We start from the raw sequence: 26,581 nt of genomic DNA on the forward strand, positions 1-26,581 counted from the left end.
CGATCATCTATCTATTATTACTATATATCGGCTACTTCCATGTATTATATTGTCTAAAACGCCGCCAACAATAAAACCATCATATATCTATTATTACTATATATCGGCCACGTCCATGTATTATATTGTCTAAAACGCCGCCAACAACAGAACCATCATCTATATATTATGTTTATATATCGGCCATGTCCATGTATTATAGCTTTCGTGACTGCAGGAATTCATATTCTTTGGTTCTTTCGGTAAAGTCACGTAGGTAGAAAAAATATAATAGATCACGACGTTTCGATCGCAACACAAGCGACCATCTTCAGGTGTGAAACAAACACAGGCGGACTGCTGACGTAGGAGAAAGAGCCGCTGCAACAAGAGGTTATATAGGATATTGGTGGGCCCAACCCACTGATAAGTGGGTGGAGCTAGAGAAGGAATTTGTACCTAAATGTAAATGTGGGAGATTAGCATGTCAACGTGAGATGGCCCAATGTCAGAGAGCCGGGCAACAGGAACAAAAACCCCTAAGAGCAAGAGGTACACATGATGAGAGACACACAGAGAGTCGGAATAACAGCTGACATAGGCTGGTAGGAGGGAAAGATCACAGTCAGTTAAGAATTTACTTGGTTAATAAAGTCCTTCCAATGATTGCTCAGTTTGTACCCATCTTCTCGGTTGAAGTTGTTTGTGTTTATATATCTGGATGGCTTCATGAGCAAATCTCTGAAGGTAGCCGGTAGGTTTGCAGAGTAACTCCGTATTGGAAAAATATATTTCGTGTGAGCCCACAGCGTTAAAACAATGATCGGCAATGGCAGAGGTATTGGTCCTACCGTGTTTCAGATCTGCCTTGTGTTCACGAACACGGTCCGAGACATGTCATTTCGTTTCCCCAATGTAACTGCTGCCGCAACCATAACTCCGTTTCTAGACAACAGGCTATTGCATGTCAGGAATCACATCCTTTACAGATGGGATTAAATCACACACACAAACTGACACACACTGACACACACAGAGGATTTATAATGGTTGTCTCTCTCTCTCTCAGGGGATTCATAATAGCGCTCTCTCTCTTTCTCAATGGATTCATAATGGCTGTGTCTCTCTGGGGATTTGCAATGGTTAAGACGGAGACATCGAGATGCTGGGTTTCCAGCTCTGGGTCCATGTGTATCAGCATCTCCTTTGGCCGCGCGTCTCTTCAAGGAGGGTCCTGGCGGCATGGCCTCGCAGAGACAATCAGAACACCCAAGGCAACGAAATCAACAGGACGCAGCAAACAAAGACAGCCTGGTCAAGATGGGGAAGCGTTTTAATGTTTGCATTCACGCTCTCGAGCATCCCGGCGGAAGCGGCGAGAAGAAGCGATTCACGGACCGCCCTTAAAAGCTGGGGGTTATGATCAAGCGCTTGGAGCCAACGGAGAAAAACAAAAAACCGGGGGTCCAAATTGGTCAACGGTGGCTTCCCCTAATACAGGTTTTGTATTTATTTTGGTGTTAGATCCCTTATCAGTGACTACACTCAGACCTGTCAACCCCTTATCAGTGACTACACTCAGACCTGTCAACCCCCTATCAATGCCTACACCCAGACCTAACAATCTCTAATCAATGGCTACACCCAGACCTGTCAACCCCTTATCAGTGCCTACACCCAGACCTGTCAATCTCTAATCAATGCCTACACCCAGACCTGTCAATCTCTAATCAATGCCTACACCCAGACCTGTCAACCCCTTATCAGTGCCTACACCCAGACCTGTAAATCTCTAATCAATGCCTACACCCAGACCTGTCAATCTCTAATCAATGCCTACACCCAGACCTGTCAACCCCTTATCAGTGCCTACACCCAGACCTGTCAATCTATAATCAATGCCTACACCCAGACTGTCAATCTCTAATCAATGCCTACACCCAGATCTGTCAATCTCTAATCAATGCCTAAACCCTGACCTGTCAACCCCTTATCAGTGCCTACACCCAGACCTGTCAATCCCTATTCAGTGCCTACACCCAGACCTGTCAACCCCTAATCATACAAACTCCACTCACTCTCACTGTAGAATAGGGGGAGATAGAACAGGGGGAGATTATACAAATTATCAGACAAGCTACTTCACGTGACTTTCAGCCACGGATTATTCAATGCGCATAACTGTAGTTTGCGGCTACATGAACCAACTGTTCGATCAATAAAACACAGACACAAGACCGTGTATTATTAGGCCCACCCTAGACTTACTGGACGTGTGCGACCCACTCGGCCCAAACTCAGTCCGCTGGTCGTCTGGACCTTCATTGGTGTCTACGCCTTGGTAATTGAGACGTTAACTACCTTACCTGATATACAGGAGGTCGTGGTTGTAATTACTGGTAAAAGCATCTCAGTGTCTTGGGGTTCCCTCCCAGTTTCTTGCGTTTTTCTCCCGGCTTCCAGAGGGGCTCTGCGTCGTTCTGCTGGGCTCGCCCCGCATCGCCTCCTTCACCCGCGCGGGCAGCGACTCGAAGAGCTCTTCCTCCACCACCAGCCCCCCGCGCCTCAGCTCCGCGCACTCCCCCAGCTCGGCCGGCAGCTCCGTCAGCCGGTTCCCCACCAGCTCCAACCTGCGCAGCCTCCTCAGCCTCCCCACCAGGCCGCTGAGTTCGCACAGCTCGTTGTTGGCGAGCGCCAGCGTCCGCAATCCCTCGCACCGGAACAACTCATCGGGCAGACGCCGCAGGGCGTTGCCCGACAGAAGGAGGGTGCACAGCTGAGTCAGCAGCCACACGTCGGGCGGCAGGGCAGCGATGGCGTTGCGGCTCAGGTCGAGGACGCGCAGGTCGTGCAGGCGGAGCAGCCCCGCGGGCAGCTCGCCCTCGATGAGATTCCCGTCGAGGAAGAGCGAGCGCAGGGCCGGCGACCCCGCCCCCGCCGCGAACCGTGGGACGCTCACGAGGGCGTTGTCCGAAAGGCGCAGGACGGCGAGGCGCTCCCAGGCGGCCGCCGGCAGCGACGCGTCATCGCCGTCGCCCAGCGAGCGGAGGCCGTTGCGGGACAGGTCGAGGTCGCTCAAGCGTCCCAGCGCCAGCAGGGGCCGCGGAAGCTCGGCGGGCTCCAGGCCGCAGCGCGTCAGCCGCAGCGTCTCCAAGCCGCGCAGCTTGCTCAGGGGCGCCGGCGACTCGAGGCGCACGCCGCCGTTGTCGAGGGCGAACGAGCGCAGGCCGCCGCCAGCGACGGCGGCCAGGCCGGGCGGGAGGCGGGCGACGCTTGTCGTCAGGCGCAGGCCCCGCAGGCGCCTGAGGCCGCCCAGCGGCTTAAGGAGCGCGGGCGTCAGGGGCCCCTCCAGGGACAGCTCCTCCAGGTGGCGCATTTCACGCAGCCAGCCCGGGACCTCCGCCTTGACCGCAAACTTCACCTGCAAGAGGGCGCGGGGGGGGCGGACGCCGCGAACGGCAACGGTGAATATCGGTCCCCGACACTGCGACTTAAATAAATTTGGTGGGGGAGGTGACTTTTTGGTGATGTCACGGCCGGGTCAGTGGAGCCGAATGGACCGCTCCGACCGACCCACCCTCGCGCCCGCCCGCCCATCCACCCACCCACGCACCTCCAACTGGTGCAGCTCCTCGCTGAGGAAGGCGAGTGCGCGATTGTCAACGCTCACGGTGCAGTTCAGCAGCCGGAGTTGGTGCAGGTTCACCAACTGCACCACCGCCGCCCCCAGCGCCACCCCGTGCATCGAGTCCAGCGTCAGCACCTTCGGTGGGGGATTGGGTATGAGGGTGAGTGAGTTGGTGGGTGAGTGGGTGTGTGGGTCAGTGGGTATGTGGGTGAGTTGGTTGGGCGAGTGGGTGAGTTGGTAGACGAGTTGATGTGTGGGTGAGTGAGTTGGTGGGTGAGTGGGTGTGTGAGTTGGTGGGTGTATGGGTGAGTGGATGGGTGTGTGGGTGAGTGGGTTAGTGAGTGAGTGGGTGTGTGGGTGGGTGTGTGCGTGGGTGGGTGTGTTGGCGAGTGAGTGGGTGAGTGAGCAAGTGGGTGTGTGCGCGAGTGGTTGGGTGGGTGTGTGGGTGAGTTGGTGGGTAAGTGGGTGTCTGGATGAGTGGGTGGGTGTGTGGGTGAGTTAGTGGGTCAGTGGGTGTGTGAGTTGGTGGGTGTATGGGTGAGTGGGTGGGTGTGTGGGTGAGTGGGTTGGTGAGTGAGTGAGTGGGTGTGTGGGTGGGTGTGTGCATGGGTGGGTGTGTTAGCAAGCGAGTGGGTGAGTGAGCAAGTGGGTGGGTGTGTGCGAGAGTGGTTGGGTGGGTGTGTGGGCGAGTTGGTGGGTAAGTGGGTGTCTAGGTGAGTGAATTGGTGGGTGAGTGAGCAGGTGGGTGGGGGGGTGGGTGCATGGGTGTGTCCACGGGCACCTGTATCTGAGTGAGGCGGTATGTGTCCACTGGCACCGCTGCCAGCTTGCAGAGGCGTAGCTCGCTCTCGCCCTGCGCGTTGATCTCCAGTAGCCCCGTCAGATGCGACAGGGTCCACGCTTGATCCACGTTGACCTGCCTCAGCTTATTTTCGCTCACCTGCAGCAGCAGCAACAGCACCAGCAGCCAAGCGTGGATGGATTTTATTTGTTTCAGCAGCGAGGGCCCAATGAGCCGTACCGCCCCATGTTATACATATGTAGTGAGCAGCTTCCGAGACACATCGCGTAGAGGCCTTCTTATTTATTCTCACACTGGACGATACGTATATGTAAACATCTCTACGTAGCTACACAACCCCATCGTCGGCGTCCAACTACACAGTTACTTGACTTAGCGCAGCCAGGACTCAGGACCCCCTCATGTACACCCCGGTGCGGCCAAGCCCCGCCTCCGGCCACGTCCCCTTCCAGAATCTTCAAGCAGGTTCCCGGAGCTTGCGGTCTGACTCAGCCTTTGACCTTTACTACCGATACGCCCCCCCCCTTATAATTAGTCATTACATAACTTGCCCATAACTATAATTACCCCTCCAGGCCGACAGGTGGCACCCTGTCATTACACATAGACTAACACGGCCCATAGACTCAGACAGAGACCCAAAGACTCAACATCCCCCCGTATAGCCTCGATGGACTGTTGGGGCAAGTGCTGTTAGCGAGCACCGATGCAGGCCAGGCCAGAACGGCACACGAGGGGGTGGGTGGCCAGCACCACGCTCACCACACAGAGACCCACAGTTTGTTGTCCTAACCCCGCATCTCAGATCAGCGCGGTCGGCTCCGTCCAGTGTACGGCGTGCGTGCAGCGCACAGCGTGCTCTGCGAGCGGCTTCTCCTCACCTCGGACAGGAAGACGGAGAACTTGGATGCGTAGCAGGGGTCGTACTTGTCCACTAGGTGCAGGAGGAAGGCGAAGTCGTTGCGCACATCCGGAATGTCGTCCACCCCCGTCTCCTGGCGCGTCTCCGCGAAGCTGTACTCCTTGAGCCTGCAGTGTCAGCGCCCCCCCCACCCCCCAGCACAGAGAACTCAGTGCCCGTCGACCCTTGTCCCGACGCGGAAGATCTCCCACGAAGCCAATAGTAAAACGTTACATTTAGATCTTTGTTGCAGTGTCGCCGTCCGCGCTAACCGCGTCTCCACGATCGCCGAAAAGCCCGTAGGCCAAAGCCAGAAGGCTGCCAGACGGCGATCCGGTGCCACACAACCGCTCTGCGGCAGCACCGCCGCCCCCCCCCCTCTCACCTGCAGGTCACCACCCAGTAGACGACGTAGGCACAGGTGAGCGCGTAAACACACATCGTGGTCGCGTAGGCCATCCACATCATGCGGAAGATGCGCCACAGCCCGTGGACGCAGTAGAAGTTCCCGTAGCCCGTGATGTACTCGCCTTCCACGCAGTGGATGTGGTAGCGCATATTGGGGCAGGCGTAGCCGGTGTACGCGAGCACCACCAGCGCCTGCAGCAAGCGGGCCGCCGTCTGCAACACGTATATCCTGTGGAGCCCGCCGCCCGCCTCCGTGTGAGCGCGGAGTTTCTTCACCTTCTCGAAGAGAGCCTTGGCCTGCTCGCCCTCCTTCTTGTCCAGGATGCGATCATCCGATGGCGTCCGCCGGTCCTCGCTCTGCCCCGGGGGGGACCGGTCGGGTGGTGCGGCCTCGCCGGGGTCGACAAACTGGACGGAGGGCCGGGGCGGTCCCGGCGGAGACTCAGGAGGCAGCTTCTCCATGGGGATTTCGCCGGATCTCGGGTCGCTGCGTACGTGGGATTGCGTGGACATCGGGCAACGCGTCATGACGCAGAGAAGCACAGAGACCCATAGAGACTCACAGAGACCCTTAGAGACTCAGAGACTTATAGAGACTCACAGAGACCCGCAGAGACCCACAGAGACCCATAGAGACTCACAGAGACCCATAGAGACTCAGCGACCCATAGAGACTCAATGAGACCCATAGAGACTCACAGAGACCCATGGAGACTCACAGAGATCCTTAGAGACTCAGAGACCCATAGAGACTCACAGAGACCCACAGAGACCCACAGAGACCCATAGAGACCCACAGAGACCCATAGAGACTCACAGATACCCGCAGAGACCCATCGAGACTCACAGAGACCCGTAGAGACCCACAAAGACCCATACAGACTCACAGACACCCACATCACACACGCACACAAAGATCCCCTGTATAGCCTTAACAGACGGTAGGGGCAAGTGCTGTTAGCGAGCACTTATGAAGGCTGGAATTGTACAAGAGGGGGTGGGTGGCCAGCACCACGCCTGGTCGCCTTTGTCTCCCCAGTGGCGATGTTTACCAGGTACTCATTTGAGACCGAGTCGACCTAGGGGAGGCCCAGAACTGGTTCAGATAATCGTCGCTGGTCTTGGCCGTGAGCGGGAATCGAACCTGGGTCGCCGGGTTCATAGCGCAGGTCGCTAACCGCTTCACTACCGCTCCCCACAAAAACAAAACAAAGATCCCCCGTATAGCCTTAACAGACTGTAGGGGCAAGTGCTGTTAGCGAGCACCTATGAAGGCTGGAACGGTATACGAGGGGGTGGGCAGCCAGCACGACGCCCGACCGCCTTTGTCTCCGCAGTGGCAATGTTTTTATTCACCACACCAGGTACTCATTTGAGGCTGAGTCGACCTAGGGGAGGCCCAGGACCGGTTCAGATAATCGTCACTGGTGTTAGCCGTGAGCGGGAATCGAACCCGGGTCGCCAGGTTCATACCACAGCAGCGCGCTAACCGCTATACTACCGCTCCCCACACACACGTCACACACACGTACACACACACGCACACCGCCAACCGTAAGCCAAACCGGTTATGAAACGCAGGGGGATAGAGATATGTGTGAACGGGCTCGCTGCCCCAAACCCACGCGGGGTCCCCCTGCAGGGAGAAAGGGGAACTTTTTAGGTTTTTTTTACTTAAGGGGGGAAGGAATGACAAAGGCAAGAGAGGGGATAATAATAACCAGGAAGGAGCCGTGGGCCGTCTCTCCGTCAGCCCCCTTCTGACCTGCAGCTCCCCGCCGTGGCGGGCAGCGACGGCCGCAACGCCGCCGCCGTTGTTGCCACCCCATCAAGCGCGGCCTCGTGGACGGCGTGCGTGGTCCACTGCGAATCCATGCACTTGCCCAGCACGGACACAAAGTGCTCAATCTTGGAGCTCGTCTCCGGGAACCTGAACCAGAAGTTTCTGGTGGCCGTCAGGACGAGCGTGTGCAGCACCACGAGGTGCGGGAAGTACTTGCTGATCCACAGCACCGCGTTGTCGTAGCAGAACTGGTTGATCAACCGGTACTGGTACTGGTCGAAGCCGGTCTGGGCGAGTGTGGGAACGCACGCAGAAGGGCAAAGTGAACTGGCGTGGCGGTGATATCGCATGCCCCTCCCTTGCAGGGTGACAGAGCTGGCTCAAATCTGGCTTTCGCCTGATGATGCCGGTTGTAATTACTGGCAAAACGTCACCGTACTCAAGATCGTCAATGTTGTGGCTTTGCTCTCCAACACACTGGTGTGCTGTACTAGGATATTACACTATACACTACACTATACACTACACTATATATTACACTATACATTACACTATCACGTACATTACAATATACACTACACTATAAATTACACTATACACTACACTACTATACACTACACTATACATTACACTATACACTACACACCACACGTTATACTATACACTACACTATACATTACACTATACACTACACTATATATTACACTACACTATACATTACACTATACACTACACACCACATTATAGTATTCACTACACTATACATTACACTATACATTACACTACACTATACATTACACTACACTATACATTACACCACACGTTATACATTACACTACACTATACATTACACTATAATGTACATTACAATATACACTGCACTATACATTACACTATACACTACACTACTATAGACACTATACATTACAGTTTAACACGTAGGCTTTCGCGACCAATATTATTCTTAATAAAGGTTTTTGGGTTAGATCGCGTTTATTTTAATGTGTCGTAACCCTCCACCACCCGACACGGCCAATCAGCAAAAAAAAGTGTCACGTTGACAAAAGACAAATAATTCACTACTTTAGCCCACCGGTGTGTTGAAGAGTGAATCCACATTTACAGATTGAGTACGACGTTTCGCTGGTAAATACATCCAGCATCATCGGGCAATTCGCCAGAATAGTAAAGCCCTCGCTTGCTCCCGGTTTTATATAGAGCAGCAGGATGACGTCATCACTTAAATCATATCAGGTGCAGTGATTAGAGGCGGAGGGGGGGGGGTATTGTAATTATATAATCGATTAGTAATCAGTCATTGGTTATGATTAGTAATGAGTTGTAGATTAGTAATTCTTTAAATCAAAATGTAATGTGTATTATTTAATAATACGCTTCCAGGCCGCACTAAGCCGGTAGCTGTCAGAGCGATTAAAGTTATTCTTGTTCCTCTCAATTTCAATGGATTCTATAATTAGTCTTTGCCAGTAATAATTAGTTTTACACACCACTGCAACATTGTCAAAATCAATTGAGTGTCCTTGTTGACAAGCATGTTCTGCCACTGCCGACAGTTGTGTTTGAGATAATTTAATATTTCTCTGATGTTCTTTTAGTCTTACGCTGATGTTACGTCCCGTCTGCCCAATGTAGCAGCTGCCACATGAACAATTAATCCGATATACACCTTCTGTTGATAGTTTAGGTAATGCGTCTTTAGTGCAAGATACTAGTTTTTGAATATTGTGTACTGTACCAAATCTTACTGTAATGTTTTGCTTTTGCAAAACAAGGGCTAATTTGTCAGTTACTCCTGAGATATATGGAATTTTTATTGTTTTAACAATCTGGTCGCTTTCAGCAGTATTGCTTTGCGATCGTGATTTGGCATTCAATGCTCTGTTAATTTGAGCATTATTGTAGCCATTCTGTCGTAGTGCGTCTTTAACGTGTTTAATCTCTCTCACTAGACTCTCACCATCTGACACTGTTTTAGCCCGATGTATGAGCGTCTTGATAAGAGAGGATTTCTGAGCTGGATGATGATGTGATTCTGCATTCAGATAGGCATCAGTGTGCGTTTGCTTTCTGTAAACGCTGTGTGTTATTTTACCGTTTAGGCCATGTCCAAGCAAAATATCTAGGAATGGGAGTGTGTTATTCACCTCCATTTCCATGGTGAACTGGATGGCCGGGTTTTGTGCATTGAGATGATTTAGAAAATCATTAAGTGTATCTTTACCATGTGGCCAGACAACCAAAGTGTCATCCACATATCTAAACCAAAAGGATGGTTTTAATGTGCTCGAGGCAAGTGCTCTTATTTCAAAGTTTTCCATGTACAAATTTGCTATAGCAGGAGATAAAGGAGAACCCATTACTGCTCCTTCTTTTTGTTTAAAGAAATCCCCTCTCCATAAGAAGTAAGTGTTATTTAAACAATGGCCAGCAAGTTTCGGAATATCTTTTGGTAAACCGGTTTTCTTTACTAGTGTATCAAGTAATTTAAGCGATTCGTCCACTGGAACCTTAGTGAATAGAGAAATCACATCAAAACTTACCAGAATATCATCAGGAGTAAGTTTAATATCTTTAATCACATTCACAAGATGTTCTGAATTTTTTATGAATGAAGATGTCTTACCGATGTAGGGCTGTATTTGTTTGGTTATATATTTTGCTAATTGATATGTGGCAGAGCCAATTGTACTGACTATGGGTCGTAATGGGATGCCGATTTTATGAATCTTTGGTAGCCCATAGAGTCTAGGTGGTTTTGAGGCCCTTGGCTTAATTAGGTATTGCTCATTTTTAGGGATTAATGAATTTGCAATTATTGCAGTGGTCTTACGTTCTAAAGTATTAGTTGGATCTCGTTTAATTTTAATGTAAGTACTTTCCTCTAGTAAATTTCTAATTTTATTATCATAATCGGCTCGTGACATCACTACAGTAGTGCGGCCTTTATCAGCTGCTAGGATTTGGATATCCTTATTTACACGCAGCTCTCTTAAGGCTTTTGCCGTTACCCCACGCACAATTCCAGTGGATGAGATAATTGCTGAGGTAGAATCAGCAGTTAGACTCCTTCCACATAATGAGGCAGAGATAACTAGACATGAGGTTGCTAAAATAATTGGGAATAGCAAAGTTCCAAAAGTAAATATTAGCTCTACCAGCGAAACGTCACAGTACTCAAACTGTAAATGTGGATTCACTCTTCAACACACCGGTGGGCTAAAGTAGTGAATTATTTGTCTTTTGTCAACGTGACACTTTTTTTTTTGCTGATTGGCCGTGTCGGGTGGTGGAGGGTTACGACACATTTATAAATAAACGCGATCTAACCCAAAAACCTTTATTATGAACTATACATTACACTATACACTACACTATACACTACACTACTATAGACACTATACATTACACTATACACTACACTATACACTACACTATACATGACACTATTCCTCGGGCAACTGTCGGTGGCGCAGCCGGCCTTTCCGCTGGCAACCAGCGGTTCCCCCCCTGCACGGTGGTGCCGAGCCGGCCCGAGGGGGACCCTCACTCACCCTGTGGGCCCTGGGGTTGGCCACGAGGTCCCTCAGCACGGTCTCGTTCCACTCCTTCAGATCCACGTCGAAGCCGCTCGGCACCGGCACACACAGGATGCGCTCGTTCATGTTCTGGGCGGAGGCGGGGGAAGTGGGTACCGCGTGACCGTGAGGAGCGGTCGTCATGGTCACGTGACGCTGTGTGGTCTCCTGGAGGACGCCGCTCCACGCAGGTGGTTCACTTTGCGCGATTCCCGGTGTGTACGGGGGGGGGGGGCAACCCATATCGACCCAAGATTCGCTCTCTAGCCAGCGCTTTGAGTTAGCTCGCACGCAGAGTTGGAACCCACGACCTCCTGCGTGCCAGGCGAGGTAGTTAACATCTCGCGGCCACCGTGCTGATGAGACATACGCAGAGTCCGAATATGCAGCAGGGGTCGGGGATGGAACCTATGACCTCCTACATACCAGGCGAGGTCGTCAATATCTCCCGGCCACCGTGGCGCGATGTTATACAATATCCATGAGCAAGGCGGCGACATTGATGAATGTGCGTGGGGGGGCTCTCTGGAGCGTTGTTGGAACGACGCACCTGCAGCATCCCGGCAAAGATGCCGATCATGAACATGGGCACGGAGAGCATGTCGCACAACACGTCCCACCAGGGCTGAAGGATCTTGAGGTCCTGGTGACCCTCCAATGAGAAGGAGGAGGTCAGGGCTCCGATGGGAATCATGACTCGGGCCGAGACTGCACACAAGCAGACATCAGGCGCGCAGAAACACGCACAGAGAGACACTCGCACAGAGACGCGCACATAGAGACGCACACAGAGACACACACAGAGACACACACACAGAGACACACACACACAGACACACACAGAGACACACACAGAGACACACACGCAGACATCAGGCGCGCAAAAACACGCACACAGAGACACTCGCACAGAGGCGCGCACACAGAGACACACACACAGAGACACACACACAGAGACACACACACAGAGACACGCACACAGAGACACATACACAGAGACACACACAGAGACACACACGCAGACATCAGGCGCGCAGAAACACACACACAGAGACACGCACACAGAAACACACACACAGAAACACACACACAGAGACACACACAGAGACACGCGCACAGAGACACACACACAGGCAACAAAGACACACACAGAGACACGCACACAGGCAACAGAGACACACACACAGAGACACGCACACAGACACACACAGACACACACACAGACACACACACAGAAACACACACAGAGACACGCGCACAGAGACACACACAGGCAACAAAGACGCACACAGAGACACCAACACAGGCAACAGAGACACACACACAGAGACACGCACACAGAGACACTCGCAAACAGAGACATTCGCACAGACACACACACAGGCAACAAAGACAAAGATCCCCTGTGTAGCCTTAACAGACTGTAGGGGCAAGTGCTGTTAGCGAGCAACTATGAAGGCCGGAACGGTACACGAGGGGGTGGGTGGCCAGCACCACGCCCGACCGCCTTTGTCTCCCTAGTGGCAATGTTTACACACCGCACCAGGTACTCATTTGAGGCTGAGTCGACCTAGGGGAGGCCCGGGACCGGTTCAGATAATCGTCACTGGTGTTGGCCGTGAGCGGGAATCGAACCCGGGTCGCCAGGTTCATAGCGCAGCGCGCTAACCGCTACACTATCGCTCCCCACAAGGCAACAAAGTCGCACACACAGACACGCACACAGAGACACACACAGAGGCAGACACACACAGGCAACAAAGACGCACACAGAGACACACACAGGCAGACACGCACACAGAGACACGCACACACAGGCAGACACACACAGAGGCGCACACAGAGACACACACACACAGACACACGCACACAGAGACACACACACACAGAGACACACACACAGACACACGCACAGAAACACGCACACAGACACTCGCACAGAGACACACAGAGACACGCACACACAGAGACACACGCACACACAGAGACACACACAGAGACACACACAGAGACACACAGAGACACAGACACACACACAGACACACACACAGACACACACAGAGACACACACACACAGAGACACACACATACACACACAGACACAACACAAATGTCTCCCCGTGTAGTCTCCCTGACGGGCTGCGTGAGGCTGACAGACACACACAGACACACACACAGACACACACACAGAGACACACACACAGACACACACAGAGACACACACAGACACACACACACAGAGACACACACACAGAGACACACATACACACACACAGACACACACACACAGACACACACACAGAGACACACAGAGACACACACAGACACACACACAGAGACACACAGACACAGAGACACACACACAGAGACACACAACACACACAGAGACACAACACAAATGTCTCCCCGTGTAGTCTCCCTGACGGGCTGCGTGAGGCTTACAGAGACACACACACACAGAGACACACACACACAACACACACAGAGACACAACACAAATGTCTCCCCGTGTAGTCTCCCTGACGGGCTGCGTGAGGCTGACAGAGCCCGCGCGTCTTTGTGGGCCTCAGGCTGTGAGGGCGAGAGGTCGGCTCCACTCTCTCACTCACCGCCCTCGTTGTTGTGTCGCTCGCTCTCGTTCACGTTTTTGTTTTATTATAGTCGTAGTAGTTGTTGATGTTACAGTATTAGTTATTAAAGCAGTTCATGTTTTTATTACTATTGTAATTGTTTATATTATTGCTGTTGTAAGTTGTTGATGTTATTATTGTTTATATTATTGCTGTTGTAAGTTGTTGATGTTATTATTAGTGTTATAGTTATGATTGTAGATGTTGTTGTTATTATAGTAGTAGTTATACTTATGATTATAGATGTTGTGATGGTGGTGGTTGTTAGTCTCCTCAGAACACACAGCCGCCTTCTCCCGCCAAAACGCGACACTTTGGTGGTGGAGGGAGAGGGTCGTGGGCGAAACCAACGCGAGCAGCGGGCGAGGAAGGGGTGAATGTAACTGGCGAACTTAAATTGTTTTAATTTAGGGGGGTACACAGCAAACCCCACCGTTCACTAACGCTAGCGAGCCCCTCTTGCTTCTTGTCGCTATGGATGAAATAATTAAACATCAAACAAATTCGCTACATTTATTCAGCGCGTCTTGAGTTTTGATGCTTTTCATACCCCTCCCCCTCTTCCGGGCTATGCTTGGTATAGTCTGAAACGCAGCAGCGCCTTATCTAGTCTATGCTATTTACCATGGGCCTTAATCGGGCTATGAAATAAAGTTAATGTCACGTGCAATGGAGCTGACCAATTAAAAAAAACACCCACAAAATATCAACACCACGTGACTCGTGGTGGGAGGGGGGTTGCCATCTTGATAAGGGAGAAGCCACCACACACCCCCCTACCCAAGATGACCGCCCAAACGTTGTTTGACTGGTTGTTGGGGAGAACCTCTGATAGCCAATAGCGACTATTAGGCGACTATTCACACTCGACTATTGCGGAGCTGTAGAAGCCCATCACGCTTTTACCCCGTCGTGGTCTTTGCGCAGGCAAAGTGAGTTCTCAGGCCCGTACGGGCGTACAGCCGTTTCAATACGGGCAAACAACAATACAAATCCGTGTCGATTTGTTTGTGTTTCTTCCTTGTGATGGGACTTTGTAGGATTAACGTTGGGATTTATAAGGGGCACGGGGTGATCAGTAAGGTCTGAATTGGTCTGTAATAAGGTAGGACACTGATAAAGGGTTGACAGTTGTGTAGTGTATAGTGTAGTATAATGTATAGGATGAACGTTGAGATTTATAAGGGGCATGGGGTGATCAGTAAGGTCTGAATTGGTCTGTAATAAGGTAGGGCACTGATAAGGGGTTGACAGCTGTGTAGTGTATAGTGTAGTATAATGTATAGGATGAACGTTGAGATTTATAAGGGGCACGGGGTGATCGACAAGGTCTGAATTGGTCTGTAATAAGGCAGAGCGCCGATAAGGGGTTGACAGCTGTGTAGTGTATAGTGTAGTATAATGTATAGGATGAACGTTGAGATTTATAAGGGCCACGGGGTGATCAGTAAGGTCTGAGTTGGTCTGTAATAAGGTAGGGCACTGATAAGTGGTTGAGAGTTATGCTACTGACACTAACGGTGTGACTATGCATACGTAGTCGTTCAGAGTGTTCAACGTCGGCCTGGGTGCTGCGGTCGTCCAGGCGGGCACCGTTCTGGCCCACGCAGTGGCCGCGTGTCGCGGGAAGGCCGGCGAGGCGACCACAGATGTCTCGTGGCCACGGTGAAGCGGAGGAGCGAGCCGGGCGAATCATGGATGGATGCGCTGCGTTGCAAGAATTCCGATTTTATCCGGCGAGCGGCGGGGCGAATTTTCAAAACATTTTCAGTCAGGGTAAATATTACACTTTGGCCGCACGTCCCTGATGGCAGCACCGCATTGACACGGGCAACGCCGCTTCCGTACGCCAGAATTCACACGGGCTCAGTCGTCAGGAGGAGGACCACGTTCGCCACTGCGGTCGACGAGGGGAGCTCACGTTGTTCCCGTTAAGAAACACGATGGGAGTCTGCGGCTTCGCGCGGATTTCTGCCAATTGAACAAGGTCTCCGTGGCAGATGCACACCCGCTCCCACGGTTGGACGATTCATTGGATGCCCTGTCGGCTGTGTGGGTTTTCTACCACACTTGACTTGTCGTCGGGGTGTTGGCAGTTGCCTCTTGATGAGAGCTCTAAACCAAATCCTGTGTTCTGAACACCTCGGGCTCTAAATTTTGATTTAAAGCTTTCGTGACTGCAGTGATTCATATTCTTAGCTCTTTCGGTAAAGTCACGTTGAAGGGAAACAATAAAATAATAAAATATATATAAAAAATAAAAATTCTCACGATGTTTCGACCATAACGCAAACGGTCATCATCAGTTTGTGTTATGGTCGAAACGTCGTGAGAATTTGTATTGTTTTATATATATTTTATTGTTTCCCTTCAACGTGGTGACTTTTCCGAAAGAGCTAAGAACACCTCGGGCTCTGTTCCAGTTTAATTGTCTCCCGATGGGACTCCACTCGGCTCCTGTCACGTTCCAGCGACTCACGCTGCTGGTCCTAGCAGGCCTCCAATGGGACTCGCGCCTCGTTTATTTGGACGACGTGATCGTCTTCGGACGCACGTTCCAGGAGCAGCTGCAGCGGCCGCGATCGGTGTTTGTTCAAAGTTCGGGCAGCCAATCTTACGTTTAAACCACAGTCAAGTGTCACCTCCTGCAGACATCGGTTCGCTACTTGGGGCGCGTCGTCAGCGAGTCCGGGGATAGCCACGGACCCCAACAAAACTGCGTGCGTGCGCAACATGGCCAACCCCCACGTCGGTGGGTGACGTTTGCAGATTTGTCGTATTACCGCCACTTTGTGCCCAAATTTTGCAAAAATTGCAAACCGCTCCATGCTCTCACCGCGAAAAGGCCAAAGATTTCGGTGGGGGGGGGGGGGTGGAGGAAACCTCGTTTGTTGCGCCGGGGGACGGCCTCGTGACTGCTTTGTGATGTCATACACCAACGTGCATTGAGGCCCTTGTAAGGACTGCTTTGTGACGTCATACACCAACGTGCATTGAGGCCCTTGTAAGGACTGCTTTGTGACGTCATACACCAACGTGCATTGAGGCCCTTGTAAGGACTGCTTTGTGACGTCATACACCAACGTGCATTGAGGCCCTTGTAAGGACTGCTTTGTGACGTCATACACCAACGTGCATTGAGGCCCTTGTAAGGACTGCTTTGTGACGTCATACACCAACGTGCATTGAGGCCCTTATAAGGACTGCTTTGTGACATCATACACAAACACACCACATCCGGGGGCTCGCTCTAATGAGTTGAAAAACATTCCAAGGGGCAATTCAGTGGCCCTGTATGTACACAAGTTTTTTGGGACGACCTCCGGAGGGAGAATACTAGCGGGGGGGGGGGGGGGGTTGATGACATTAAACGCCAGGAGGTCCGTGGAGCCAGAAGCAAAGATGACCCAAGGCTGGCCCCATGAATCCTCAGGAGGCGTGAAAGTGGCAGGAGCTTTGAGCTTTTGATGCATCTAAGAGAATTAATGAAGCAAGGTAGAAATTCCTACATAACAGGTACCATGTACAAACTTCACATTCGTCAGTCCTGCACAGATTCCGAGTAGTATTCGCAATCAGCCTTAAGTTGAGATTTGCAGAAGCAAAAGCTCTGATAAATTAAGAGTTCAGTTATTGCTCAAGCAGATGAAGTATCACTGAAAGTTTTATTTTATTTTTTTTCTTAATATTTCGAGTCACTTGCAGAGTCAAGGACCTCAAGAAGGTGTACTGCACTAAGCTAAGAGTTTGTGATAAAGTTAAGACTCGTGACAAATGGAGACTTGAGTCGCACACCGATAACAAGTGCGCATTAACTTATTGTCCAAGGGATAGGCTGACCGGGTGTTCAACTCCCCCCACTCGCCTCGGCACTCTCGGAGGCCAATGGCAATTTCTGGTTCGGACTGCTGAAGGTTGGAATCGCACCACCAGGAGCAGGCAACAAGCAGCAGTGGTAGTGGTGGATGGATGAATTTTTATTATGAACGGGTGTTGATTTACCTTGCATCAACACCATCATCAACATCACTAACAACATTTAAAACATCATCAACATCAAAATCATTAACACCATCTTCAACATCATCAACATCGTCTCTCTCTCTCTCTCTGTCTCTTTGTGTCTCTCTGTGTATATCTCCCCGTCTCTTTCCCCATGCCTCTCCCTATCCATCTCTCTGTGTGGCCATGTATCTCTCTGTCTCTCTGTGTCTCCGCTGTCTCTGTGTCTCTGTATTTCTCCCCGTCTCTTTCCCCATGCCTCTCCCTATCCGTCTCTCTGTGTGGCCATGTATCTCTCTGTCTCTCTGTGTCTCCGCTGTCTCTGTGTCTCTCTCTCTATTTCTCCCCATCTCTTTCCCCATGTCTCTCCGTCTCCAACTCTCTCTCTCTGTCTCTCCATGTCTCTCTCTGTCTCCCTGTCTGTTTCTATCTCGCTTTCGGTTTGAGCGGTCGATGTCCCGCAGAGGGCGGTGGAAATGATAAAACATTTTTTTTTTTACAATGAACATTAAGTAAATACAATTAAACATCCCGGCATCGAGTTGCAGTTTGTAAAATTAACTCTCAAATTACAATTCTCGCTACGCATCATCACACGGCGGATATACGCACAATCGTCGTGTTCGGCAAAGGAATGACAAATCCTCTTCAAGTCAAAATATTAAAATATGATCGCCCGTGAAGAACCAACGGTGAACGAGCAGTTAACAATGAACACCGGCAAAGTGGCTCAGTGGAAAAGGGGGCCAGATTCAATCCCTGGTTGACTCAGCCCATCATCATCACAACTAAAGTGAGCACCACTCTGCAGGGAAGTGAACCTGCAGTGTGCCACAGCTACCGCGCTCCTTTCCTCTCGCACATCCAGCCCTCTCACTCTCTCCTTCATTTCTACCCCACACCTCTCCCTCCCTCCCCCCCGCTCACCCTCTCCTTACAGCACCCCGTGTCCCTCTCACTCTCTCCCTCCCTCCGTCTCCTGGCCTCCCTCAGGGCTCCTAATCGGAACGAATCTCCCCAACAATCTCAACAGACCCCTCTGCCTCTCTCCCTCTCCACCTCCTCTCCCGCCCTCCCTCTCTCCACCTCCTCTCCCACCCTCCCTCTCTCCACCTCCTCTCCCGCCCTCCCTCTCTCCACCTCCTCTCCCACCCTCCCTCTCTCCACCTCCTCTCCCGCCCTCCCTCTCTCCACCTCCTCTCCCGCCCTCCCTCCCGCTCTCTCCCTGTCGGTTCCTAATCGGCACGACCCTTCCCGGCAGCCCCACGGCGCCCACGGCCGCGGCGATCTGCCGCAGCGTCCGTCTCTGCTCCGCCGCCGCCCCCGTCTGCGGCCGCCCCCCCTCCACGTCCCGGCGGCCTCCCTCTCTCGCTCTCCCCACCTCTCGCCTCGTCGCCTCCACCGCCCTCTCCACCAGTCTGTCGACCGTCCTCTCGTTCTCCCTCGCGGCAATATCAAACCGAGCTTGCTGCGCCTCGGTCCTTGGCCGCGAGTCGCCGACCCTCTGATCCACTCGCCTCCTCGCGTCTGCCTGTCTGTCCCACGCAGCCCTCTCCGCCTCCAGCCTCTCTCTCCCCGCCTCCTCCCTGTTGAGCGTCCTCTCTTCGCCAATGGCTCGTCTCACCCACGCCGTCAGCAGCCTGGCTCTCTCCGCGTTGGGCATCGCCATCTCCACGTCCTCCCCGCGGGGCACCGACCGGTTCACCAGCCTCCTCACGGGCATCTCTCTCCGCCACTGGTCCCTGTCTGCGATGAGCCCCTGTCGGGCCCGCACGCCCGCAGCAGCCGGCTCTCTCCTCGGCTCCCTCTCGACCCCCCTCTCTCCCCCTCGCCTCGCTTCCTCCTCCCTGCCGCGTCCTCTCCTCGCTCCCCCTCCCCTCTCCATGGCGCTCCTCTGGATGCTGCTTCGGCCCACACACGCTTCCCGTACCGTCACAAACATCGCCATCATCGTCAAAACACACGTACACACACAGATACACATGCAGATACATACACACACACAGACACACACACAGATACACACGCAGACAAACACATATAACAATAACCGCCATTCACCACTAAGTGGCGGTGATGTCACCACGACGCTTGTGCCAGGCAATGTACACCCTGAGGCCACGTGAAGTGTCGAACGCCCGCTGGCAGGAGGTCACGGGGCAGACCCAGGTGCCACGGGTCGACTGACTGAGATGACTGGCTGATGCACCACCTGTGCCCCCTACTGTGTCAACCCGCTGTGCTTTAGCCACCCGGCGCTCCGCTCGTTGTTGTGAGCGTCGCTCCTCCGCCCTCCGTTGTTGTTGGAGGGCGACTGCCTCCAACTGCCCAGTAGCGTCCTTCACGAGCCTCCTCCACAGAGGCCGATCTTGACACCGCTGGTACCGGTCATCAGCAAGTCCACTCAGCTCCACGTCCTCCTGTACCACATCACTCCATCTCTTCTCTAGCCCGTGCCGCGCCCGCTTAGCCCCCTCAATCCGGCCGAACAGAAGCTGTTTCGGCATGCAGTGGCTGGGCATGCGGGCTACATGACCCAGCCATCGCAGCCTTGCCCGCCGGAGGAGCTCACCGATGGGACCTTGCCCAGATCTTTCAAGGATTTGTGAGCTCCTCACACAATCCAGTCTGGTTAAACCCAGGATGGATCGCAGGCAGGCCAGCCTAAATGTTTCTAACCGGCGAAGGTGTTCCATTAGGGGGGTCCACGTTTCGCAAGCGTAGAGAAGGGAGGGAATGACCGTGGCCGAGAAGACCTGAAGCTTAGTGCGGAGCGACAGACCAGGTAGCTTCCACACAGTGTTACGCAACCGATGAAAAGATATTGCCGCGCGACTGATTCGGAGTGAGACCTCTGCTGTTAAACTGGAGCCAGTCATAAGCACACTGCCCAGGTATGGGAAACTCTCCACTCTCTCCACAACTGCCCCATCACCGATTGGGAGTTGTGGGGGTGATAGTGTCCGATGGTACAAAATACCCAGGCAGGTGCTTAGTTTTGGTGGGGCTGATGGTAAGGCCCCACCTCTTAGTGGCACGCTCCAGTCCCAGCAGCAGCGTCTCCAACTCCTCCTCTGACTGAGCAGCTATTACCAAATCATCAGCATACATAACGTGGTTGAGCAATAGGGAGCCATATCCACACCATCTACACGTCAGGTACAGAGGAATGCACACGTGACTTACACGTCTATACTTATTAATATATTCATGATGTAGTGAAAATTTTTCTCAAATTCATCAGATTTGATGAACGTGCAAATGCCTTCTCGCACAGAGTGCACCTGAAGGGTTTCTCTCCACGGGCTGTTATGGCACACAATGAAAGGGCAAATGTCATAAATATGCCTGGAAGCATTCATATCTTCCAAGATGAATGTTAACTCAAAACTCCGAGCACACAATTTCGGCTGTCTGACTACAAAATGAATATTTATGAGAGCTAAATTCAGCTGACATAGCAAAGGGTGTTGAAAACAATACTATTTGTGTTATGCAGAAATGCAGAAATGAATGTTCAATCGCAAGTTAGAGGTGTGAATCCAGGCGCAGATGTCCTTGAATGCTGGGATGAACAGTTCCGACTTCAGCTGCATGTGTGTGCTGTGTTCACCTCCTGTTTCCATTCTTATAAAGAGTCCCAGAGGAAAACAAAAATAAATTATTGTTTTGATATAACCTCCGTGTGCAATAGTTAATAGACTTTACTGCAAACACAAACTTGACACTGTCACACACTGCCATGAGTAAACAGGTGGCGGTGTGACCAGAACCATGCCTGGCTACCTTCATCTGCTCAGCATTAATTCTTCCTCACTCCACCAAGTAATGAATCGAGGATCAATCAACATAGCCGAGGCTATCCGTGTCTCTGTCTCTCTCTCCCCGTGGTGAAGGTGTTCCCCTCCACACATTCAGAGTCAACAGCGGCACGCGCTTAGCGTCTTTGACCGATAGATACATTGACGCACGTATTGTTGGTTCTTTCAGTAAAGTCACGTAGATAGAAAATAAAAATAACAGATTAAATTTAATAAGATAAAGACCACTTGTGTTGCGATCGAAACGTCGTGGGTTTTTTTGCTTTATTTTAAATTTTTTATTTTTCATTTATTTTTATTATTTTATTTTCTATCTACGTGACTTTACCGAAAGAACCAAGAATATTAATGCCTGCAGTCACCAAAGTTTTAAGTCAAAACATTCACACACGTTGACAAAGCCTCACCTTGTGTTGTTGTGGGCAGGTCGCTTCTGATAACAAGAGCGGTATAGCAGCTCAAGCGGGCTTGGCCTGGTAACAAAAGAACGAAAATAAAAACTGCGTGAATATTTACAATAAAACAAAGTTACAAAGTGGCGAGCCGGGTGAAGACAAATTAAACTTAAGCGAGATAATGAAAGTGAATGCAATCATCTTCTTTGGTTCTTTCGGTAAAGTCACGTAGAATGATAATAAAATAATAAATTGATAAAATAAAATAACACAATATTCTCACGACGTTTCGGCCACAACACAAGCGGCCTTCATCAGGTGAAGGGGGCGAGACTGTCTGGTAGGACAGCGCTGGAGTGAAAGAGCCACGTTCAGATACGGCCTTTAAGCCTCAAATTTCAGCACCAGGCTTAAAGGCCGTATCTGAACGTGGCTCTTTCGTGGCTCTTTCACTCCAGCGCTGTCCTACCAGACAGTCTCGCCCCCTTCACCTGATGAAGGCCGCTTGTGTTGTGGCCGAAACGTCGTGAGAATATTATTGTGTTATTTTATTTTATCAATTTATTATTTTATTATCATTCTACGTGACTTTACCGAAAGAACCAAAGAAGATGAATCATTGCAGTCACGAAAGCTTTAAATCGAAAATTGAATGCAATCAGGCGAGGGCAGGAGGCAAGGCCCCGCGTGGCTAGGCCCCGCGTTGTAAAGTTCCAACCTGGACATCGATTCCCATGCTCGCTGCTACTCAACTGACATCCCTACGAGAGAGAGAGGCTCTACCTTGGTAAACAACAACAACCACCACCATGAGAATTTCTCACCTCGGATTTCAGTGCAAGCGTGGATCGGCAGCCTCCTGTTACCTCATGACGTCACGCGTGTAAGCAGGTAACAGAACGTCACTTCCGGGGTAAGAGACACGCCCCTCTCGTAAAGAGCGGCTCTGTAACTGAATAAATTATGTTAATGTTAACTGGCCATATGTCGAGGGATGGGGCATGGCTGCTGAACCCGACGGCTTCAACGAATACATTATGTTAATGAACCACAGTCACTGGGCGTAGCTTTGCTCAAATAAGGATTGCCACTGGATTGATATCGGCAGTGACCCAGGCGGAAGTGACATCACGCTCAAGAGCGCTGTGGACGGGGTTGGGGGAGTGTGAATACCTTGGTGACATGACGTCACTAGCGAGGTACTCTTCCCGCTGGCACTTCTTGCCGATGAGGTCATGCTGAGTGGGGACATCACAGAGCGGGGAAGGAGTTTAAGTTGATTTAGCTTCATTTTACATTGCCCCTCCCTTGTGTGCGTTAACTCAGCAACAACAACGTGGACATTGTTGTCTATACTGTGTGTGTGTACACACTGTGTGTGTATGTACACACTGTGTGTACGTGCACACACACACTGTGTGTACGTACACACACACACTGTGTGTGTGTCTAGTAGGGGGCAATGGCGGTGCATTGTCCAGTCATCTCAGTCAGTCGACCCTCATAGGCCAAATCGCTTCTGTAAAATAAGTGAATAGCAGTTCAGTGGGCTTTGCCTGGTAGGACGGGGATGGTTTAGTTGCGTGTGTGTGTGGGCGATTTATTTACCATTGTTGTACTTTGCACTACCATCACGTGTTCTACTTTGTGTTGTTTTAACGTTCTCACCCCGTGCGCCTACTGGACATCTGAAATCATCGGATTTCTCCAGTGTAAATAAACATTCTGCTTCCGAGGTGCTCGCTAACGGGCACTTGCCCCAACAGTCTGTTAAAGATTACCACGGGGGGGATCTGCGTCTTATGTTGGCCGGGCAAATGCTACGTTAATTCCCGATGCTTCAGAGACATTGCACACGAGGTTTCTTTGCTAGTGGGAGTCATCAAGTGAGTACCTCTCAGTCAAGCGTCTCAGCCGTGCCGCTGCAAACTGCAAGGGAGGTCCCCACCCCCCCACAAGACTTGTAGGGTTCATGTTGCTGTGTTGAAGGCCAGGAGCATAGACGTGGGTTCAGTTTAGTTTATTTTGGTATAGCCCTGTGAGCCTTCCGGCTCTTGAATCGGGTGCAACCACAACAAACAACAAAAATAAGAACAAAAAAAACCCGTCTTATTACAATGGGGGAATTGTAATAAAAAATAATTGACATTTATAATGCACAATTCGTCCAGGAATCACTTTACAACAATGGATTCTACGACATGTAATTGCTCGTTATTTGGTGCTGCTGCACCGGCAGTGTGGCAGTGACACAATCGTGTGACGTGTTGCTTTCTTGTTAATGGCTCGACACGGGGCTGCGACGTGACTGTGCCGGACGTGTCACGTGACGGCAACACAATCGTGTATCCGCGACGGCCCGTGTGTTCCAATGACACGCGGGCCTTGTTAGACTGATGGCCTTAATCTTAGTTGTCTTGTTGTTGTTGTTTGACTTGCATCCCACTGGGATTTTTGCACACAGCGTTGGTGGTGTACGGTGCTATCTCCGGAATATTTTGATGGTTTTTTCCTGGATTTTCTGTTTGCACAGTCAACACAAAGTCACTGTAAGATGTTTTTCTTGTTCGTGTTTTTGTTTGTTGTGGTTGCACCCGATTCAAGAGCCGAATGGCTCACAGGGCTACACCAAAATAAATTAAACTAAAACAAACCAGGAGAGAATGTCACGTGATTATGTCTTTGACGACCCAACGGGGGCGGTGACGCGACCACTTGCACCCTGTCATCCCCCACAGCCACCCCACCCTCCCGTCGTGCTACACGATCTGCCCGTCCTGACAGGGCCTCCAGCCAATCCCTTCTCGACCTTTAAGCTCGGCGGGTGGCGATCGTGGCAGGGGCGGAGCCAGGATTTTCAGCCCGGGGTGACATTCAACAAATGTAAATTTCAAGAATGATTTTGAGAGAGTCGGGCTGTTGAACCGGATGCCATCGGTTAGCGACACGCTCTGACTGGCTCCGCCTCTGAATCGTGGTATATGCAAATCTTGGCCATGCGCACAAGACACCGGGGTCAGCCCTTACCACAGCCACCGCGTCTCCCCCGCCTGCAGGCCCCAGACTTGATTGGCCGGTGGGACGTGCTGCTGGGTGGACGGCGATTCTCAAGGCCCGCGCGGCACAGGGAAGGGTGGCGTGGCCAACTCCATTCCCGTTTGCCGCCTTTGTCTCCCCATGCCGAGTAGACCCAGGGGAGACCCAGGACCGGGACGAACAGAATCCCTCACTCGTGTTAGCCGTGGCCGGGAATGGAACTGGGCTCGCTGGGGTACATAGTGTAGTTGTCTCGCTACTGCACCCACCACTCCCCCCATAATAGATACACACAAGTATCCCTTGTACAGCATTAACACACTCTAGGGGGAAGTGCCATTGTCGAGTGGCGCCGATGAAGGCCGGCACATCACACGAGGGGGTGGGTGGCCAGCACCACGCCCGGCCGCCTTTGTCTCCCGAGTGGTAATACACCCCTGCATACACACACACAACAACAACCTCGTTGGACATGTTTTGTTTTGTTGTAGTGGTTGTTGTTGTTGTTTGACTTGCATCCCACTGGGATTTTTTGCACACAGCGTTGGTGGTGTACGGTGATTTTTTCAGGAATATTTTTGCTGGTTTTTGTTTTCCATGGATTTTCTGTTTTGCACAGTCAACACAAAGTAGTCACTTTAAGATGTTTTTCTTGTTCGTGTTTTAGTGTTTTTGTTTGTTGTGGTTGCACTCCGATTCAAGAGCCGGATGGCTCACAGGGCTATACTCTTTGGTTCTATTCAGTAAAGTCACCACGTAGGTAAAAAATAAAACAACAAAAATCACGACGTTTCGGCCACAACACAAGCAGCATTCATCAGGTGTGGCCGAAACGTCGTGATTTTTGTTGTTTTATTTTTTACCTACGTGACTTTACCGAATAGAACCAAAGAGTATGGATCCTTACGAAAGCTTCAAATCTAGAATTCACAGGGCTATACCAAAATAAACTGAAACTGAATAAAACTGAACTGATGACGACCGTTTGTGTTATGGTCGAAACGTCGTGAGAATTTTTATTGTTTTATATATATTTTATTATTTTATTGTTTCCCTTCAACGTGGTGACTTTACCGAAAGAGCTAAGAATATGAACCGAACCTACTATTGAAGGCACAGCTTTGTCTGATGCCCAATCCGTTTTCGCCCCCTGGCGGACTGAATGTGAAACCACTGGCAGGTAGTCGGTGCGCCCTCTCACACCTAAGTGGAAATTCCACACTCGCGCGGCAGGGACGAGTGTTTCTAAAAGGACAAACGCCGTTGACCTCTCACCAAGTCGTTTTTTTTTGTATCGACGCCGCGGAGACGACGCGCCAAGGCGATTGTTGCCCGCGACGATTGAACCATCCACGTGACGATCGCGACGCAGTCCCCGTGTCAGTCGCTGATGGATCAATTCGGGTGCGCATCGGCCTGGTGGTGTTCTGATGCGGTTGTCGATGAAACAGGTGTCTTCCGAGGAACGCCAAAGCCAGGAGGGTTGCCATGTTTTGGGGTTTTTGAACGAGTTGGTTTTTTATTCTGGACGTCCGCGCTAATAATGGTTGTGATGGTTTTTTTCCTGCATGCCGCTCGTTCGGCCCGCGTGAAGCCTGGA

The 26,581-nt window shown here is 51.2% G+C and overlaps 1 protein-coding gene across 1 annotated transcript; it reads right to left on the reverse strand.

Annotated features, from left to right (window-relative positions):
* Positions 1-1,294: 1,294 nt before the first annotated feature.
* LOC142913280 (volume-regulated anion channel subunit LRRC8E-like) lies at positions 1,295-14,049 on the reverse strand. The gene is made up of 9 exons (XM_076060818.1): positions 13,707-14,049; positions 11,648-11,805; positions 11,074-11,187; positions 7,484-7,788; positions 5,696-6,205; positions 5,291-5,438; positions 4,389-4,547; positions 3,593-3,742; positions 1,295-3,400 (listed from the first exon to the last, which is right to left on the reverse strand). Exons 2-9 carry the CDS (start codon positions 11,789-11,791, stop codon positions 2,390-2,392), a joined length of 2,541 nt encoding a protein of 846 aa, XP_075916933.1. The 5' UTR covers positions 11,792-11,805; positions 13,707-14,049; the 3' UTR covers positions 1,295-2,389.
* Positions 14,050-26,581: the final 12,532 nt, after the last annotated feature.

This window comes from Petromyzon marinus, unplaced genomic scaffold, assembly GCF_048934315.1.
Source record: "Petromyzon marinus isolate PM22_M1 ecotype Great Lakes invasive population unplaced genomic scaffold, UKy_Petmar_22M1.pri1.0 PM_G_Scaffold_24, whole genome shotgun sequence".
NCBI lineage: Eukaryota > Metazoa > Chordata > Hyperoartia > Petromyzontiformes > Petromyzontidae > Petromyzon > Petromyzon marinus.

Coding starts and splice junctions, on each gene's coding strand:
- LOC142913280 (XM_076060818.1), bottom strand. CDS start 11,791: ATGATTCCCATCGGAGCCCTGACCTCCTCCTTCTCATTGGAGGGTCAC. Junction 4,548..5,290: donor TCTCCGTCTTCCTGTCCGAG/GTGAGGAGAAGC, acceptor CTGCTGCTGCAG/GTGAGCGAAAATAAGCTGAG. Junction 3,401..3,592: donor AGGAGCTGCACCAGTTGGAG/GTGCGTGGGTGG, acceptor GCCCTCTTGCAG/GTGAAGTTTGCGGTCAAGGC.